The 18,636-nt window shown below is 48.7% G+C and overlaps 1 protein-coding gene across 2 annotated transcripts in view; it reads right to left on the bottom strand.

Moving 5' to 3' along the window:
* The window catches only part of AK3 (adenylate kinase 3), a 39,622-nt gene extending 21,507 nt beyond the window's left edge, over positions 1 to 18,115 (bottom strand). Inside the window, exon 1 of one of the 2 annotated variants that reach the window (XM_062208310.1) lies at positions 17,735 to 18,115. Coding sequence is in view for 1 of the 2 variants with exons in the window: in XM_062208309.1 (XP_062064293.1) it covers positions 2,121 to 2,271 (151 nt within the window). In the remaining variant the exon portion in view is untranslated. Of the gene's footprint in view, positions 1 to 2,120; positions 2,365 to 17,734 lie in introns of those variants that run through there. The other variant, XM_062208309.1, reaches the window with a different exon arrangement.
* Positions 18,116 to 18,636: the final 521 nt, after the last annotated feature.

Raw genomic sequence — 18,636 nt, 5'->3', positions numbered from 1 at the left:
CGGTTCTAGTCCTGGCTGCTCCTCTTCTAGTCCAGCTCTCTGCTGTGGCCCGGGAAGGCAGTGGAGGATGGCCCAAATGTTTGGGCTCCTGCACCCACATGGGAGACCAGGAGGAAGCACCTGACCCCTGGCTTCGGATTGGAGCAGCGCCGGCCGTAGCAGCCATTTGGGGAGTGAACCAATGGAAGGAAGACCTTTCTCTCTGTCTCTCCCTCTCACTGTCTGTAGTTCTACCTCTCAAATAAATAAATAAATGAATCTTAAAAAAAAAAATTACACTTCTCTGTGTAATCTGACTCTGTGGGACTTAATTCATTCACAAATATTTATTGAGAATATATTATTGTTATTGAGATATAGAACTCCTGTAATAACAATCCCATGATCCTTCCCCAAATTTCATTTTTCTGCTTTTCTTATTAAAGTACTGCCCAGAAAGACTGCAGAATGTGCAGGCACCCAAGGCCAGTTGCATTTCTTCCCATGATTCTCTCCCTCCTGCTAGACTCTTTGTTTAGGCTGTGGAACCAGAAGGAAGAAGGCAGTCAAGGAGTGTCAAGGTTAAGCAAGGTGAATTTTACAGAAAGTTATTTAATTGGCTTTTAAATTTACCAATGTGTTGTGTCTCCATAAACTAACGAACACTTTGTACAGAAGCTGTTCCCTAACCACAGTGGTGCTTCACCGCTCAGTAATTTTTCAGAGAATCCCCGAAGGATCCTTTACTTCCTGTATTTTGGATAACCTGACCCCAACCAGCTGGAGTGTGCAGTACTGGGGATTCTTTACTGTCTCTGCCTACTCCAATGTGGTGCACCAAGAATACTCAGCAAACAAGTTACACAGTGTAACCCTTTAGTGAAGTTTAATTAACTACAAAACACTCTACTATTTCGCAAGGTTAATATGAGGGGAGAAATCTAGTACTATGCCAGAAATGCAGATATTAAGCCAAATAACTCCAAGAGATTAAAAAACAAACAAACAAACAAAAAAAAAAAACACTGGGCTGACTGCTGCTTGTTTGTTTCATTTGAATGTACACTTGAAACAAACAAAAAAGCCTCTCCGGGAAATAACCTAAATGCCTATCAAAAGGGGATTGGCTAAATGAATCAGAGTAGATTTAGTAAATAGATAACTATACAAACAGAATGAAATGGGCTTCTTTTTCTTCATGTGGAAATACATCTCAGGTATATACCGAAAATACACTGGTGAGGAGTACATACACAGTATGATTACATAGTACCTAAGATGAAATAAAGGATATACTCATATTGTTGCACACAAATAAGCATTTCTAGAAGGAAACACTGTTGCCCTCTGAATGCTGAGACTGTGCCAGGAAATGAGAGCTCTCTACTTTTTATGTTTTGCACTTCTGCCCTGTTTCCAATCCTTTCTTTTCTGACTCCAGCAAGCATTATGGGTTCTGTTTTAGAAAGTAAAGGTCAACACTTTTGAGGAAACAAATTCATCCTACCGATGATTTTTTTAAAAATAGCCTTCTTAAGATAGAATTTACAGACCACAAATTTACTCCCCCAGCAAAGTGTGCAGCTGGTTGGCTGGACTTTGTGCTGAGATGTAAGAATGAATCTGGCATGACAAACAACAATCTTTTATGCAACCACGCACAAGAATAGTTTTCGTGTCTAAGAAATCTCCTGGGGTATCAAAATCTAAGCCAATGTTGTGCCTGCAATGAGGGTAAATAAAACCTGAACTTGAGATTATGGGGTAAGGTCAGAACTACAAGATCCCACAGGGTTAAAAAATAAAAATAAAAAAGGCAAGAGCACGAGCAAACGCCAGCAGGGCTAATGCCAGTTTTCCATGTACAAGGGCACATGAAGAATAAACCAAAGCTAAGCTCCGGGACCCATGGAGCGACTGCGCCCAGGGACTGGACGTGCCTCTCAAACAAAGCCAAGTCGTTTCCTTTCCCCTTTGAACTTGCAGCGCGTCCTAGCTGCCTAGTCAGTGTGCCCCACCAGCCGCCCTTAGTGCCCACGGAGGTCTCTGTCCCGAAGTCTCCCCCCGGGGCTGCTGGAGCACTGAGGTGCTGCGCCCGCCTCAGCCCCGCGGCCGGCCACCGTCCCGGCCTGGACTCCCACCTGTGCCTCGCAGCATGTTCTGTCGCAGCAGGTCCCCGCTGGAGAGGTGCTTCAGCTCGAAATGCTTGATGATACGCGAAGACACGGTGCCCTTGCCCGAGCCCGGAGCTCCCATGATCACCGCGCGCAACAGCCGAGCGGACGCCCCCATGGCCACAGACCGACCCCAGCCGCGCCGGCACCGGAGCTTCGGCCTGGCCTGCGCGCTCGCCGGCTCGGCGGCCCCGGGCCCGCTGGCAGCGAGGCGAGCAGGCGGCGGCGGCGCCCAGGCGCTCCCGGAAGTGAAGCGACCGCCACCCCGGCCGCCACGCCCCGCCCGCGCCCGGCCCGCCGCAGCGCCCGCCCCTCGGCGACCCCAGCGCGCCCCTTGCCCGCGCCCGGCCCGGCCCACCCCACCCGTGTAAGCCGCGCCCGCTGCGAGCCCTCCTGGGTCCGTGCGCCACCTGCGCCCTCCGCGCCGCGGGCCCACCCGCCCGCTCTGCTCCGCACCCTTTGCTCCACTCTGCCTCCGGGGCTCCCCGAGGCTTCCTCCGAGATCTCTGCCTGCCTCCCTCCCTCCCCTCTGATTCACCCTCGCGTCTCCGGACTCCGGGGCGCGGTCACTCCAGATTCCAGCCGTGTGGACTGCGCTTTCCTCCGTTCACCCTTGGCAACCCCCCGTGCACCCCTCCTCTGCCGCGATCGCTGCTTGGCGTCTGTTGGTAGCCAGGTTCCACTCGCCCCCGCCCCAACACCCCGTTCGTCCTCCACGTCCCCTGTTCCCTGCGAGACCCTCTCCTGCGCATCATCAGCCCCCTAGCCAACTCGGCAGGCTCCCCTCCCCCTCTGTTCCCCGGGATCACTGGACACCCTCTTCCCTCCCGTCTCCTTCCTTTCCTCCTCCTCCGTCTTCCCCTCCTCCTTCTCTCTTTCCCCTCACTGTGCAGAATCACAGGAGGTGACAAGGAGGCTGGCGGCCTTCCTGGTCTCAAAGGAGAGAAACTTGCTTTCCACGGAGTGAGGAGCTTTAAGTCACACATCCAGTGAGAGGTGTCTGTTACCTCCCAGGATCACACTTTCCCGCTCAGAAAGTAGCTGCCACTTTTACTCTGCCGAGCCTGGGAACACAGGCTCCCGACTGGCCTTCAGAAAGGCGTTTCTCAAGTATGTAGTCAGTGTCCACTCGGACCCGGTGCTGTTCTCCCGGGGACTCAGAGGATGTTGTGGTCAACAAGAGGCAGCTTCTGCTCCTTGGAGTTTAAAGTCTGGTGGTGGAAGCAGATGGATGATGGAATCGGGTGGTGGAGGCAGAGCATCAGAGGGAACTAATAAACCAGCCAGAAGATTTGAGATAGTGCTCTGAATGAAATAAAATAGAACCTGTGGCAGTGTGGAGGGAGGCTGTTGCAGCTGCTGTGGTCAGGAAAACTTAGAAAGAAATGGCCTTGGGGTCAGCACCTGGCATATCTGGTAAAGCCACCACCTGCAGTGCCAGCATCCCATTTGTCCCAGCAGCTCCACTTCTGATCCAGCTCTCTTCTATGGCCTGGGAAAGCAATGGAATATGGCCCAAGTCCTTGGGCCTCTGCACCCACGTGGGAGACTTGGAACAAGCTCCTGGCTCCTGGCTTCTGATAAGCCCCACTCTGGTAGTTGCAGCCATTTGGGGAGTGAACCAGCGGATGGAAGACCTCTCTCTTTCTCTCTTTCTCTCTCTCTCTGTCTCTATCTCTCTCTCTCTGTAACAATGCCTTTCAAATAAAATAAATAAATTGGACTTTGCTCTGAGTGCTTTCAGGGAAAGCCTGAAACCTGAATTCCAAGAATAGAAACAGAGAACAAACATTTGAGTACTGTTTTATCTGTACAGTGGAAGATAAGCGTGCAGTGGTTCAAAGGATGTATGTAGAATACTTAGTACAATGCCAGCCGCAGGCTGAGTGTCCAGTAAGAGCTGTGTGTTGATCACCATTCCTTTGTGCTGGGATACTGCCAAGGGAGAAAGAAAGCCTGTGAAAATCAAGACAGTGCTGCCCTCCCCAATGCTGCCAAATGAGTGGCCTCAAACTGCTTTCAGTTTCAAAGACAGAAATTATTTCAGATATGTGGGAAAGGAAGGCTTGCTCAGGGAGCAAACTGAGCCAAGTGAATGGGTAGGGGAATTTTAACAGGTGGGCATCCTTACCCTTGGAAAGAAAATTCATAGCTCATACATATTCATTAGGAATCCAGAGGAATGAGTGCATCAATCATTCAATTCACACGGTTAGACAAGACATCAAAATAGCCAAAGGTACGCAAAGGAATGGGTTAAATAAACAACATAAATGAAAGGATGCGGGAACTTAAGAAACAGAACAGGGAGAATGTATATGTCTGCACAAGTACAAGTTACGCAATGCTGGAAAACCCGGAGGTGTGGAAAAGCAATTCCAGTCTCCAAAACTGGGAATGCTTGAGGTTTCAGCCCCAAAAGAATCTGCAAGAAAACCCTCAGGAAACTTGGCTTGGGAAAAACAAAGTTTTGAACAAACAAAAACGGGGCTGAGGAGGGTAGGAGCACAGGGAAAGCTGGGTGTTATGGTCATGTCAACAGGCCCACAAAACTCCAGCATACTCGGGCTTTGCTGAGGACTGTTGATTACAAATGAGTAAGTCACTGCCAAGTTGGGAAATCTCCTGGCAGCTGTGCCTAGCACAGTCATTTATTTCCTTGTACAAAGGCAATTGTGTGGGTTTGTTCTTCACTGCTTAACTTGCTCCAATGGAAATGACATTGAGTTCAGATTAAATTAGATCCTGATTTAATTTCTATGAAGCAAGAAATGCTGCTAGGTTTTGAATATCTTCTCCAAAACTCATGGTGGAACTTGATTGCTATGGTGATGGTATTAAGAGGTGGGACATTTAAGAAGTGATTAGGTTGGGGCTAGCGCTATGGTATAGCAGGTGAACCTGCCATCTGCAGTGCCAGCATCCTTTATGTGCACCAGTTCAAGTCCCAGCTGTTCCATTTCCAATCCAGCTCTCTGCTATGGCCTGGGAAAGCAGTAGAAGATGGCCCAAGTCCTTGAGCCCCTGCACCCATGTGGGAGACCCGGAAGAAGCTCCTAGCTTCTGGCTTCGGATAAGCCTATCTCATGCTGTTGCGGCCATTTGGGGAGTAAACCAGCAGATAGAAGACTTCTGTTTCCCTCCCTCTCTCTCTGCCTCTGCCTCTCTGTAACTCTGCCTTCCAAAGAAATACATCTTCAAAAAAAAAAAAAAAAGTGATAAGGTCATGAGGGGCCCCCATCATGTGTAGATTATTGCAGGAGTCAGTTATAAAAAAAGACGAGTTGGGCCCACTTTCCTCTCTCTCTGTCTCACATGTGCTTGCTTACCCTTCTGCTGTAGGGTGATGCAGCACAAGGTATCTCACCAGACGCCAGTGCCAGTGCCATGCTCTTGGACTTCCCAGGCCCCAGAACCATGAGCCAAATACAGCTCAGCTCATTATAAATGACTTGGTCTTGGTTACTCTGTTGTGGCAGACTAGGACAGCTGCCCAAACTATATGTGACCAAGTGTTATTACAGGTTATTTTGAGTCAAATAAATCCCAGATGCATGCGGTATGCCCTCAGTAAACAATTATTGATTAAAAACTAAGAATTACTGTTTGTAACTTTGAGGATCAGAATATATAAGCACTCCAAAATGTACATTTGGGGAAAGGTGACCATGGACATGTGCCATGGGTTGAATCATGTCCTCCCAGAAGAAATGTTGCAGTCCTGGGATTTTCTAGTACCTCGGAACGTGTTCTCATTAGGCATTAGGGCCGTTACAGACACAGCGACCTAAAATGAGGACACGCGGGAGTATGGTCAGTGCTTAATGCAATATGGAGTTGTATATTTGCAAGATAAGGAACACCAAAGAATGCTGGCACTGGAACAAAAGAATCCAAGAGAAAAACATGAAATTTGAATCTCCCCTACACCCTTTCAGAGAGAGTAAAATCTTGCGGACACCTTGATTTTGGATCTGCAGCCTGCAGAATGGCAGAAGAGCAACCCTAGATCGCCTTAAGCCTCTCAGTTTGTGATGATTTGTTACATCAACCCTAGCAAGTGAATACACCGTGGTCCCACAAAGCACGTAAAGTGCGTCTATGCTTGTTCACCGGGAGTTAGGTAAATGAGAATGAAAGACTAGAAGGCAGAATGTCTGAAAAGCCATTGACCAGGATGGCAGTGAGGTAAAGAGATCAGAAAAGAACCAGCAAGGGGAGACTATAAAGAGAAGGAACGTGCATCAGTATGTACTACTGTAAAAAGCCACACCAAACTTCTGTGGTTGAACAACATGGGGAGTACCATTCTCCAGCTGACCATGTGGGTTCTCTGAAAGGGCAGCTCGGCTGGAATGGCTGGAAGCTATGCATAGCTGGGTCACTCTCCACCTGGCCTTCTGTCTCAGGTCTGCAGATTCCAGGGTTCTCAGAACTTCCAGAGAACAATACCCAGGAGCAAGTATGTCTTAAACCCTTTCTTGCATCAGACTTTGTTATGTTCCATTGGCCAAAGCAAGTAACGCAGCCAAGCCTCAAGTCAGTGTGTGAGGAGACTACACAAGGGCATGGATGTAGAGAGGTAAGATTCTCTGAGAACTATTATAACCATCTACCACAGGACTCTATTACCAGTTCTGTGTAACAAACTATCCCAAAACCTGGTGGCTTAAAACAGCAATACTTGTTTTCTCGCATTTTCCATGGGTAAGGAATTTGGGCTCAGCTTAGCCAGGTGCCTCTGGTTCACGGTTTCCCATGATACTGCCATCAGGTTTTGGCTGGGGCTGTGGTCATCTCTGGTCACACCTTGGGGAAGATCTACTTCCAGGCTCTCTCAGGTACTATTGGCAGGTCTCAGGTGCTCTGCAGCCACTGGCTGAAGATGCCAGTTCCTACACTGAACAAAGCAGTGTCCTTGCTGTAACAGAGATGACATTCCAGTGGGGAGAGAGAAAAGATGCAAAAACATAAATAGAGATATAAAATGTTCCAGGTGACATGGAAAAAAATAGCAGGGAAAAGTGAGGTGGGGGTGAAGATCAGCCTGTTGCCAAAAGAGTTGTTAGAAAGGTGGACAATTTGCCGGTGCTGCGGCTCACTTAGCTAATCCTCCGCCTGCGGCGCCAGCACCCTGGGGTTCTAGTCCTGGTTGGAGCACCGGATTCTGTCCCGGTTGTTCCTCTTCCAGTCCAGCTCTCTGCTGTGGCCCGGGAAGACAGTGCAGGATGGCCCAAGTGCTTGGGCCCTGCACCTGCATGGGAGACCAGGAGGAAGCACCTGGCTCCTAGCTTCGGTCGGCACAGGGCGCTGGCCATAGCGGCCATTTGGGGGGTGAATCAACGGAAGGAAGACCTTTCTCTCTGTCTAACTCTGCCTGTCCAAAAAAAAAAAAAAAAAAAAAAAAAAAGAAAGAAAGAAAGAAAGAAAGAAAAAGGAAGGAAGTAAGGAAGGAAGGTGGACAATTCAAGACCTAAAGGAAATCTGACAGCAAGCTATTTAGAATTGGGGGGTTTGGGAGATAGGATGTTTGACAGAGAGAGAGAGTGAGCAAGAGCACTTATCAGAAAACAGTTAAAAAAAAAAAAAAAAGCCAGCATGCCTGCAGCAGAGAGGAGAAGTCAAATCACAGGACAGCTGAGGAAGTTGGTGGGGGTCCCAGTTTCATCGGGCCTTGCCAGCCATTGTGGAAATAGTATTGTCCCAAGAAGGCCACAGCACCACCTTGGAGTCCATGCACTCTTCTTACATGTGACTTTGATATGTAACCCCATTGAGGTGGGATTTGTGTCCCTTCCTCCTTTAAAATGCATGGACTTTTGTGACTGGACCAATTGAATATGGCTGAAGCAACACCACGCAACTCCAGGGTGTTGGGGAGGAAAGAGAGAGAAGAAGGTGAAAGTGGGAGGTGGAGGAGACAGAACAGAGGCGGCAAAACTCAGAAACTGGGGCTGCTGCGTGGTGTAGTAGGTTAAGCCTCCGCCTGTGACACTAGCATCCCACATGGACGCCGGCTCCTGTCCAGCGTGGGAGGCCTGGAAGAAGCTGCTGGCTCCTGGCTCCAGATCGGCCCAGCTCTGGCAGTTGTGGCCATTTGGGGAGTGACGCAGCGGATGGGAGGCCTTTCTCTTTGTCTCTGCCTCTCTCCGTCTGTAACTCTACCTCTCAAATAAATAAATAAATCTTTAAAAAAAATCAGAAACTAGAAGGCCCTATTTTTTTAACATTTTGCAAAAGCAACAAAAGAAGGAGCCTTAGAGTTAAGAACATTTTATCAAAACATTCTTTATAAGGATAAATAAGCAAGAGTATCTGGGAGGGGGAGGGAGAAAGAGTGGGAGGAAGGAAGTACCATCATATTCTTAGAACTGTGTCTAACTACTGAATCTGTTCTTTTTGTGTTAGTATCACATTAACATGAGAATTGTGTTGTAATTACCATGCATCTGCTGTGACCTTGAGGATCTAAGATAAAAATGTGAGAAGATGTGAAGAAACGAAAAGAATATCTGGAAAAATCCTAAAAAAGAACAATGAAGAGGGACTAGCCCTACCAGTTATTACAACATTGGAAAGCCTGTGTGATAAGACAGTATTAGCACTCATGTTAGTTCATTTTGTGCTACTAACAAAATACTTGAGACTCATTTATTATAAAAGCAAGCTTATTGGCTTCTGGAGGCTGAGAAGGCCAAGGTCAAGGCGACAGCATCTGGCAGTGGCCTTCTTGCTGCATCATCATGTGGCAGAAGGAAAGAGAGAGAGTGAGAGACAGAGAGAGAGAGCGTGCACCCATGCCCCAAAGCCCCTTTATTAAGAGATTAAAGTATGGCCGGCGCCATTGCTCAATAGACTAACCCTCCACCTGCGGCGCCGGCACACCAGGTTCTAGTCCCGGTCAGGGCACAGGATTCTGTCCCGGTTGCCCCTCTTCCTGGCCAGCTCTCTTCTGTGGCCCAGGAAGGCAGTGGAGGATGGCCCAGTGGAGGATGGCCCAAGTGCTTGGGCCCTGCACCCCATGGGAGACCAGGAGAAGCGCTTTGCTCCTGCCTTCGCCTGCCACGGTGGCCATTGGAGGGTGAACCAATGGCAAAAGGAAGACCTTTCTCTCTGTTCTCTCTCACTGTCCACTCTGTCAAAAAAAAAAAAAAAAAAAAAAAAGACATTAAAGTCACCCTTGAGAGTGGCCCAACCACTTTCTCAACATCATCACAATGGCAAATGGCAACTAAATTCCAACAACACATAATTCCAACTGAATTCCACAAACACGTAAACCGCAGTATTCCACCCCTGAGCTCGCCAAATATATGTTCTTCTCGTAAAAAATGCATTCATTGCATCCCAGTAGCCTCGAAAGTTTTAACTTACTTTGGCACCAACCTTCCTTCCAGCTGTGTCTTGTGAACATTCAGCAAGTTATGCTTCCAAAATCCACTGTGAGACAAGCACAGGATAGACATTCCCATTCCAAAAGGAAGAAACAGGAAGCAAGAAAGAGCTAACAATGCCCCCAGTAAGTCCAAAGCCTACAGAACAAACATTAGATTCTAGCACTTAATAGTCTTTGACTCTGTGTCCTCGTAAAGTGGCAGGGCTGGCCCCTGGAGGCGCCTGGCTGCCTGCCCCCTTGGCGTTGCTAGGCACACATGCCACTCTCATGGGGTGGAGATGGACGCCTGTGGCTCTCCCAGGCTGGTGTTGCCCACGGATGGCTCTATAGAATGAAGGGGCAGCCCCACTCCCATGGCTCCACTGGGCACTACCCTCAGGGGTATTTTCTGTGCTGGCTCTGTCCCTGGGACCAGTGTCTGAGCCCTAGGGCTGTCTACAACATCCTTGGAAATCCAGGTGGAGGAAGCTGTGCCTCCACAGCTCTTGGGTTCTGTGATTATGTAGAATCAACACCGTATGGATGCTACTAAGGTTTACTACTTGTGCACTCCAGAGCAGTGGCCCAAGCCATACAGGAGCAACTTAGCTTCAGTTAAGGAGCTGAGAACCCTGCACTGGAATGCAGGGGGCAGAGTCCTGAGCCAGCCCTGCGCAGAGAGCCAGGAAACTACTCTGCCCTCAAGTCCATGGTATACTGAGCCTGTGATGGGAGGGCCCCACCAGGAACCTGGGAATCTATGAAATGCCTGGGGCAGTCATTCTTCCACGGGAAGAAAATACAATCCTGTCTCTTTCTCCACTCCGAGAAGAATTCCAATGGATCAAAGATGGGAATTTGGGGGGCTGGTGTTGTGGTGCAGTGGGATAAGCTGCACCTTGGGGTGTCCATATCCTATGTCGGTGTGCCTGGAATCAGGCTCATCTCTGTCTCAGATCCAGCCTCCTGCTAATGTGCATCCTGGGACGTAGCAGGTGATGGCCATGTCCTTGAGTCCCTGCCATGTGGGACACCCAGATGGAGTTCCTGGCTTCTGGCTTCTGCCTGACCCAGCCTTGTCTACTGTGAGGTCTGGGGAGTGAATGAGCAGATGGAAGATTCTCTCAATTATTCTTTTCCTCCACACCCCACTTGCCTTTTGAATAAACTAACTTAAAAATTAGAAGAAAATAGGATAAAATTTATTTTCTTAACAGATATTTTCATATTCACTTAAAACCTTTATACAGTTTTTTTAAAAAGATTTATTTATTTATTTTTTGAAAATCAGAAATACAGAGAGAGAAGGAGAGACACACAGAGATCTTCCATTTGCTGGTTCACTGCCCAGATGGCTGCAATAGCCAGGGCTGGACCAGGCCAAAGCCAGGAGCCAGGAGCTTCCTCTGGGTCTCCCACATGAATGGAAGGGGTCCAAACACTTGGGCCATCTTCTGCTGCTTTTCCCAGGGCATTAGCAGGGAGCTGGATCAGAAGTGGAATACCTGGGACACAAAGTGATGCCCACATAAGATATCAGTGTCACAGGCTTCACCCAGTACACCAGCCCCAAAATTTCCTTATAAGCTTATATGATTTATTAACTTGAATAATTAATTCATAAAAATCAGGGAGTTAGGGAAATTTTTCTAACTCTAATTTAAAATCCAGAAGAAATAAAGGAATACAGCAACAAAACAAAGGACCAAAATCTGGACCATACAAAACAACAACAAAATTTTTGCATAGCCAGATACATCATTAGCAAAATAAAAAGACAACAAGTCAGGAAAAATATTCACAATTTATGTTTCAGACAAAGGTTTAATGCCAGTGATACGATGAGGGCTGGGGGAAGCAGTTATAGTATTTGCCAATTTCCATGGTGTAAATACTCCCACCATACCAATTTGCACCCTGCTAAAAATATCTCTAAAATATAAAGCATTTCTAAGGATGTAGAAGAAAAGGAAAATTACCCTTGGAAATCAGGCCAGAGTTATAAACAGTTCACAGTTCACACACACTAAAAGAAATATAAATAAATGACCTTCAATTACATGAAAAGATGTTCAGTTACATTTACAGCAAAATAAATGCAAATGAAAACTTCCTTGAGATACTATTTTTCAACTATCAGATCAATAAAAAAAATCTAAATGCTTGAAAATGTAATGTGCTGGGGCCAGTGCTGGGGCCAGCGCTGTGGCGCAGCAGGTTAACGCCCTGGCCTGAAGCACCGGTATCCCATATGGGTTGCCGGTTCGAGACCAGGCTGCTCCACTTCCGATCCAGCTCTCTGCTATGGCCTGGGAAAGCAGTAGAAGTTGGGACAAGTCCTTGGGCCCATGCACCCACATGGGAGACCCAGAAGAAGCTCCTGGCTCTTGGCTCCTGGCTTCGGATCAGCGCAGCTCTGGCCATTGCGGCCATCTGGGGAGTGAACCATAGGATGGAAGACCTCTCTCTCTTTCTCTGCCTCTCCTCTCTGTGTAACTCTGACTTTCAAATAAATAAATAAATCTTAAAAAAAAAAAAAGAAAGAAAGAAAATGTAATGTGTTGCCAAGGCAGTGAGGAAACAGGAAGACTTACATTTTACTGGTGGGAATGCAAAAAATTGGTACAGTCTGCAGCACTGTGGTGCAGCGGGTTAAGTGGCCGCCTGCAGTGCTGGCATCCCATATGGCACCAGTTCGAGTTCTTGCTGAACCACCTACTATCCAGCTCCCAGATAATGCAGCTTTGTGGGCTATCCGGAAGAAGCTCCTGGATCTTGGCTTTGACCTGGTCCAGCTTTGGCTGTTGTAGCTATTTGGGGAGTGAACCAGTGGATGGACGATCTCTCTCTCTCTCTCTCTCTCTCATTCTGACTTTCAAATAAAAAAATAAATCCTAAAGAAAAAAAAGTACAATCCACTGGGAAGGAAATTTGGCAATTTCTAGCAAAATTATGTGTATACTTATCTGCTAATCCAGAAACTCAACTTCTAGGGATCTATTTCAAAGATACTTAGTAAAAATACTAAAAGACATGTAGGCAAACTTATTTACTCAACACTATATGCAATAACAAAAGAGTGGGGGGGCATACATCACGAAAGTCCATCCATCATGGTTGAATCAACCAGGGTCCATTCACATACTGAATTACTGTGCCCCTGTAAAAACTAATGGAAATTCTCTCTACTTGTATATGGCCATGGCATGATCTCCAGTGCAGAAGGCAAGCTGTGGAAACATAGGCAGTGTACTTCCATTTAACTAAAAAGGTAATATGAATATATGTTGATTTTTAAAAAATAGAAATGAAAATAAACTAATACAAGACATCTGATTACCTCCTAGATGAATGGACTGAGGCACAGGGTGGAGACTAGACTTTGCTGACTGTACTCTGGTTTGTAGATTTGACTTTGTTAGCTACCCAACAAGGTCTCATTTTTAAAATTTTTAAAATTCAAGGACTTCCTAGATGATACGACTAGCACTTTCACATGGAGAAGTTTACTCACAAACTAAAGACCTTGAGGCAAATAATTAACCTCCCTTAGCTTCACTGCCCTCATTCCTGAAATAGGAGGAGGGTAATGCCTACTTTATGGGGTTGTTGGAGACATAAGATTATGTACACAACAGTGAGTATGATACCTGAATCCCACACCACAGTTTCTGGATTTGATTCTTAGTTTCAGTTCCCAATTCCAGTATCCTATTAATGCAGATCCTAGGAGGCAGGAGACAGTGGCTTGGGCTGCCACTCACATGGGAGACCTAAGTTGAATTCTCATCTCCCAGCCTTGGCTTGGCTCAGCCTCGGCCATTGCAGTCATTTGAGGAATGAACCAGTGGATGGAAGAGCTCTGTCTATCTCTATCTTTCAAAAAAACGGCGGGGCCGGCGCCGTGGCTCGCTTGGTTAATCCTCCGCCTGTGGCACCGGCATCCCATATGGGCGCTGGGTTTTAGTCTCGGTTGCTCCTCTTCCAGTCCAGCTCTCTGCTGTGGCCCGGCAAGGCAGTGGAGGATGGCCCAAGTGCTTGGGCACCTGCACGTGCAGGGGAGACCTGAAAGAAGCTCCTGGCTCCTGGCTTTGGATCGGCACAGCACCAGCCATGGCGGCCATTTGGGGTGAACCAACGGAAGGAAGACCTTTCTCTCTGTCTCTCTCTCTCACTGTCTAACTCTATCTAATAAAAAAAAAAGGAAAGCTAATTTTAGAAAGATAATATATGCAAAATGTCAGGCATATCCTGGGGCTCCTTCTGTTCCTTTATTTCTGCTAATATTCTTTCCTTTCCTCCTATCTTCTTTTTGTTCACTTAAGTAATAAAGTGCTATGAAAAGAAATATTAAGGCAAAGCAAGAAAGAAAAGCGAAGGACGCAATTCTTGCAAATGCAGTAACTGCTTTCTGTCAATATGCACCAGTCTCTACCTCAACAACTATTCACGCACAGCTGAACGAGCTGGCAGAGAAGTGAAGTGAAAATCAGAAGAGCCTCACCTGTTGTGGTTCAATCACTAACTAGCTCACGAGCCCGGGCAAGCAGTTCACATTTCTGACTCTCTCTTGTCTCAACAGAAGATAGAGATCAAGCCTGCCTCAGAGCTCTTAACGATGTGGGCATCCCATCAGCATGTAAACACAAGGCCCTGTCTGCAGAAAACCTCTTTAGGCAAACTGTGCAGTTGACACTGACATTCTCCTTTCTTCATCTACACCTCTCCACCCTGCTCTGGCCCAAGGTTTTAAGGATTGCTATTAAAAAGCAAACATGTAGGCATACAAGATAGTGTTACCTAGTGATAACTTTTATTTTATTTTTGTTTACAATTATTTGTTTGAAAGGCAGAGAGACAGAGACAGGAAAAAGATCTGGGGCCAGCACTGTGGCATAGCATGTAAAACTGTTGCCTGCAGTGCCAGCATCCCATATGGGCACTGGTTCAAGACTCGGTTGCTCCACTTCCAGTCCAGCTCTTTGCTATAGCCTGGCAAAGCAGTAGAGGATAGCCCAAGTCCTTGGGCCCCTGCACCCATGTGGGAGACCTGGAAGAAGCTGCTGGCTTCTGGCTTCACAAAGGCCCAGCTCCAACTGTTGCGGCCATTGGGGGAGTGAACCAGTGGATGGAAAACCTCTCTCTCTCTCTCTCTCTCTCTCTCTTTCTGCCTCTGCCTCTGTAGCTCCGCCTTTCAAATAGATAAATAAATTGTTAAAAAAAAAAATAGGCTGGTGTTGTGGCTGAACAGGCTAATCCTCCGCCTGTGGCGCCGGCACACCAGGTTCTAGTCCCCGTTGGGGTGCTGGATTCTGTCCCGGTTGCCCCTCTTCCAGGCCAGCTCTCTGCTGTGGCCCGGGAGTGCAGTGGAGGATGGCCCAGGTGCTTGGGCCCTGCACCCGCATGGGAGACCAGGAGAAGCACCTGGCTCCTGGCTTCGGATCAGCGCGGTGCGCCAGCCGTGGCAGCCATTTGGGGGTGAACCAACGGAAGGAAGGCCTTTCTCTCTTTCTCACTGTCCACTCTGCCTGTCAAAAAAAAAAAAAAAAAAAAGAAAGAAAGAAAGGTCTTCCATCCATCGATTCACCCATCGATTCACTCCTCAAATATATACAACAACCAGGGTTGTGTTAGGCTGAAGTCAGGAGCCATGAACTCAATCTGGGTTTCCTAGGTTTTGGGGAATCAATTACCTGAGACACCACCTGCTGCCTCCCAGGGTGTCCATTAGCAGGGAGCTGGAATCAGAAGTGGACCTGGGACGTGGACCCAGACTCTCCAAAATGGTGTATGGGCATCTCAAGCAATGCCTAATGTGCTCTGTCCTGGTGGGAGGACCTGCCAAATCCCTTGGCCGGTGCCATGGATGCAAGAGTCCAAAGCATGGAGGGAGTAAAGCATTGGGAACAATGTTCAGATGCGCCACAAGCAGCTGGCACCATGGCAGTAAACAAGCCAACATCTGTTGAGTCTTATTATTTACTTTTTAAAGTACCTGCATGAATTAACTCACTTAGTCCTTACAACTAACCAGTGAGGTAGATACGATTATAATCCATATTGATAGATGACACAATCAAAGCCCAGCAGGGCTAAGAGAGAATGATCACACAGTAAATGAGAGGAGGATAGTGACAATTATATTAAAGTAACCGGTCCATTCATTTTTCCTTTTATTTTTCTGCCCCGATCCCTCTCCCCAAGCATAACCCTTGCTCTGTGTGTCCTGTCTTGGAAAACAATGTCTGATCACTCAAGCTAGAACCCTTGGAGTCCCCTGCAAGACCCTTGCACTTGTCTCTTGCCCAATGTATCAGTCATTAAGTTGGATGGATTGTCCCTACCTAACCCCTCTCAGAAATGCCACCTATTTATTTATTTATTTGAAAGGCAGAGTTACAGAGACAGAGGAGAGACAGAGAGATTTTCCATCCTGTGGTTCACAAATGAACACAACAACCGGGAGGAGCCAAGCTGAAGCTAGGAGCCAGGAGCTTCTTCTGGGTCTCCCAGTAAGGAGCTGGATCAGAAGCAGAGCAGGGGACGGCGCCATGGTGCAGTAGGTTAATCCTCCAGCTGTGGTGCCGACATCCCATATGGGCACTGTTTCTAGTCCCAGCTGCTCCTCTTCCAATCCAGCTCTCTGCTGTGACCTGGGAAAGCAGTAGAAGATGGCCCAAGTGCTTGGGCCCCTGCACCCACGTGGGAGACCCAGAGGAAGCTCCTGGCTCCTGGCTTTGGATCGGCACACCTCCGGCCGTTGCAGCTATTTGGGGAGTAAGCCAACGGATGGAAGACATTTCTCTCTGTCTCTCCTTCTCACTGTCTGTAACTTTTACCTCTCAAATAAATTTAAAAAAGAGAAGAAAGAAGAAGGAAGAAGGAAGAAGGAAGAAGAAGAAGCAGAGCAGCCGGGACTCGAACCCTTGACCACATGGGTTTAACCGGCTGCACCACAGCAGCCTTTCCTTTACTGCCATTCTAGCCCCCACCACCATGTCTTTCTCAAAGTGCTGTTGAGCCTGAACCCTCAGCACTGCTGCCAGAAGGGATCATCCTCAAACGCAGATCTGGCAAAGTCACCCTCCCTGTGGAAGAATTTCTGCATTGCCCAGAGCTCTGAAGACAAAGTCAGTTAGCGGTTCCAGGCTCCCCTTTTCTGACGCTGGCCACATCCTCCCTTGCTCTACCTCCCCTACTCTTGCAAGTTCCAAGGAGTTTCCTGCCCTCTTGCCTTTGTGTCCCCTGTGCTCTCTGCTCCCCTTCCTCCTCTTTGCCAACTCTTATTTTTAGGATCTTCCCTTCCAAGGAAACTTCTCTACTCAATTCCTTAGTCTCGTTAGATGTCCCCCTTCTGTCTCCGCCCCTGGCATTTATCAGACTACCCTGTAATAACAGTCCTTTTTCTATGTCTCCATCTTTAGTTTTTTCCTGAAAATGTGATTTGTGGATTCCCTGTTTCAGAACCACCTATGAACTTCGCTCAAACACAGCCTCCTATTACCTACCCAGCCCCAGCAACTCAGGATATTCTCAGGACAGAGCCCAGGAGTCTGCATTTCAAAATGTCCCACAGCTTGGGGCTGGCATCACGACGCAGTGGGTTAGGCCACCACTCATGATGCCAACATCCCATATCCCATCGCCTAGTTCAAGTCTTGGCTACTCCTTGCTTCCAATCCAGCTCCCAGGAGGCAGATGATGGTTCCAGTGTCTGGGTTCCTGCCACCCACGTGGGAAACCAGGATGGAGTTCCTGGCTTCCGGCTTCAGCCTGCCCAGCCCTGATAATTGCAGGCCTTTAGGAAGTGAACCAATGGCTGGAAGACACCTACCTCTCTCTCTCTCTCTCCCTCTCTCTCTCTCTTGCTCTTCCCTCTGTGTCCTCCCTCCCTTTGTCACACTATCATTCAAATAGATGAAAAAAGCAAAACAGGTTTTTAAAACGTTATGTAGATGATTCCGACTTGTGCCAAGTTGTGGCCCAAGTCCTTAGGCCCCTGCACTCCCATGGAAGACCTGGAAGAAGCTCCAGCCATTGCGGCCAATTGGGGAGTGAACCAGCGGATGGAAGACCTCTCTCTCTCTCTCTCTGCCTCTCCTCTCTTTGTGTAACTCCAACTTTAAAATAAATCCTAAAAAAAAAAAAAAAAAAAAAAAAAAAGAACCACCGCAGCATACAGGCCAGTGGCCACGTGCACTCGTACCTGCAGCACCTGGCACAGCGCCCACCACATCCTAAGCGCACAACGAATGCGTTCCTGTCCTGGGCGGGAGGCGGCGGGGACAGCCTGGAGGCCCCGGCGAGGCGAGTACTCAGCTGCTGTCACTTCGGGTGCCAAAAGATGGCGCTGCCGCCACAGAAATGCCGCGGGGGAGCAGGAAGAGGAAGTTTTCGGGTTCCGCTGGAATTCAAGCCTTCAATGCGTCGTCGGTATTGAATTTACGGTTTCTTCCTTGATTTGTCTACGGCTGTCCCGCTCACATAGATAAGCTGGTGCAGGAAAGCATGGCGCCTCAGACAAGAAAGGCGGTGCGGGGAGGTCGGTGGTCGAGGCGGGCTGGTTCGCTCCCCTCGTCCCACCCGGGACGGCAGAAAGTCGCCCCCGCCGAGCGCGGCTCGGAGGAGATGGCCCCTGGCGCTCCGTGGCCGCGTGGTCCCGGCGAGAGGGTGCGGCGGCCCCCGCAGTGCTCCCTTCACGCTGCTCCCTTCACAACCCCTCAGAAACGTTTTCCCTCACAAACAAAAGTCTGAAAGGCGAGGCGGCCTCCGGGGGGAGGTGTGGGAAGCGAGGCGCACACCCACGGCTGGGGAGGGGGAGGGTGCACAACGCTCCCGGCCTCCTCCCCGCCGGAGGGGCGTCCGCGTGCGCATCACCGATAGGGCGGCCCTGGGCGCCGGGCGTGCTATCAGGCCGGGCCAGAGCTGGGGCTGGGCTGTCCGCCTCCAACTGCAGCCTTCGGCGGAGGCCCAAGGGCTGGGTACCAGTGGGAGGGGCTTGCGGCTTTGCAGGCCCTGGGCAGATGGAGGGACAGCGCTGGGCCTGAACGGGGCCGCCGGACCTCTCCTCTCAGCATAGGCTCGACCTAACTGGGCTGTGGGGTGGGG

Source organism: Lepus europaeus, chromosome 12 (assembly GCF_033115175.1).
Source record: "Lepus europaeus isolate LE1 chromosome 12, mLepTim1.pri, whole genome shotgun sequence".
NCBI classification, from domain to species: domain Eukaryota; kingdom Metazoa; phylum Chordata; class Mammalia; order Lagomorpha; family Leporidae; genus Lepus; species Lepus europaeus.
This window is presented reverse-complemented; position numbering and strand designations above follow the sequence as displayed.